The 1588-nt window shown below is 45.5% G+C and overlaps 1 protein-coding gene across 1 annotated transcript; it reads right to left on the bottom strand.

The window, feature by feature from the left end:
* Nucleotides 1-723: 723 nt before the first annotated feature.
* LOC125537049 (transcription termination factor MTERF4, chloroplastic-like) lies at nt 724-1588 on the bottom strand (the record flags this gene model as incomplete). Its single annotated transcript, XM_048700344.1, has 1 exon — nt 724-1588. A coding segment is annotated over one exon (480 nt), but the record flags the coding sequence as incomplete, so codon positions are not given.

Here is a 1588-nt window from a genome sequence, read left to right as displayed (position 1 = left end):
ACTATCTGGAGGCAGGAGTGGTGGACTTCTCCTTTCCAGGCATTCTGAAACGGGGATCCGCGACTTTGGTGTTCAATAGGAGACAAGTTTTATAAGCCACAATACCTACTCCTTGGTTAATACTCCTTTGGAGTTCTAGACTGGAGTAGTATGCATTGCAGACTTTTTAAAGCCATCTCTGCGATCTTTATCAGTTCTTGACAACATAGTCAAAATCTTGATGCCAACATCCCTCTCTACTACATAGTCGTAGTCTAGTGAAATAAACTCAATCATGAAGAAAAGGGTATATCATAAGAAAATGACAAGGTCGACTCAAAAAAAATAAGGAGAGACAAGGTGACACCAAAGATGAACATGCATTGCATTGGAAGACCAACAGGTGGCATTAACATGAGGCTCATATCTCACTTCTGACTGGGAATGTCAGATTTATAACATCACAATTTGTTCATTGTTTGCTCAGGTTCTTGCAAATGCAGTGGGTCATAATGCAGTTTCACATTCAGAACAATGCAAACTGTCTACTCCAGACCGCAAAATGTGTCACCTTGTCTAGGCATACATGAGCAAACAATGAACATGTTTACAGTATATCTAGGCATACATGAGAAACATGCAAAGGGAGTATATAATATAACTTCAAGTTTACAATATATCTAGGCATACATGAGAAAGATGGTTGCAAAATGTGTTCCCATATGAAAATGCCAAATGTGTCAGTAACAAGGATCGATGCTACATCATTTCCCAGTTAAACAAGCATTGTGTGAAATATCTGAATATATCAGAGCTCTAAGCTACAGTTTGATTATATCCAGCATTTGGTTTATCAAGCACATCCTTCAAAAATGACAGTCTAGTGATCACTACTGCATCATATACAACAAAGCATCAAGCTCAAGACATAAATGCAAGTTTGTTAGCTAACAATTGATATTAGATACTATGAACGAAGGGAATCATTCGATGAACTCATCATCGGTGTCATCATAATTGCTATCCTCTTCCATATCCTCATCATCCTCATATTGTACTTGCTCCATAAACCTATCTTTGTCAAAGGAATTATCATCCTCCATTTCTTCAACTCCAATCGTGTCACACTTCATACGCTCATCGAATTTTGCATCAGAGTAGTTGAGCAGGCATGCGAGAGAGCATGTGAACCCCTTGTGCTACAGCTATGGACAGGAACTGGACAGGTGCCCTCGAGCTTGAAGCCGAGGAGCTCCGGGTAGCGCTCGAGCACGCGCGGCACGTCGCCGGGCTTGACGTCCATCCCCTGGAGGTACTTGACGACGGGCGCGAGGTCGACGACGATGCCGGCGTGGAGCACCTGCGGGTAGCGGCGGAGCAGGTGCGGGAGCTCGTCGCGGCGGACGCCGATCTTGCCGAGGTAGTCAAGGACGGGGACCATGTTCTTGCGGACGCTGCTGCCGAGGGCGAGCGGGTAGGCGGCGAGGTCGTCGGGGCCGAGGCCGAGGGAGCGGAGAAACTCGACGCGCTCCCGCATGACGTCGACGGTTAATACTAGTCCATCCGGATTTTTCTTTGTAAAAACGCCAGTACCTGGTCGTTTTGTCCG

This window comes from Triticum urartu, chromosome 2, assembly GCF_003073215.2.
Source record: "Triticum urartu cultivar G1812 chromosome 2, Tu2.1, whole genome shotgun sequence".
Classification (NCBI taxonomy): domain Eukaryota; kingdom Viridiplantae; phylum Streptophyta; class Magnoliopsida; order Poales; family Poaceae; genus Triticum; species Triticum urartu.
Note: the sequence above shows the minus strand (reverse complement) of the source record. Positions and strands in the feature narration are given on the sequence as shown.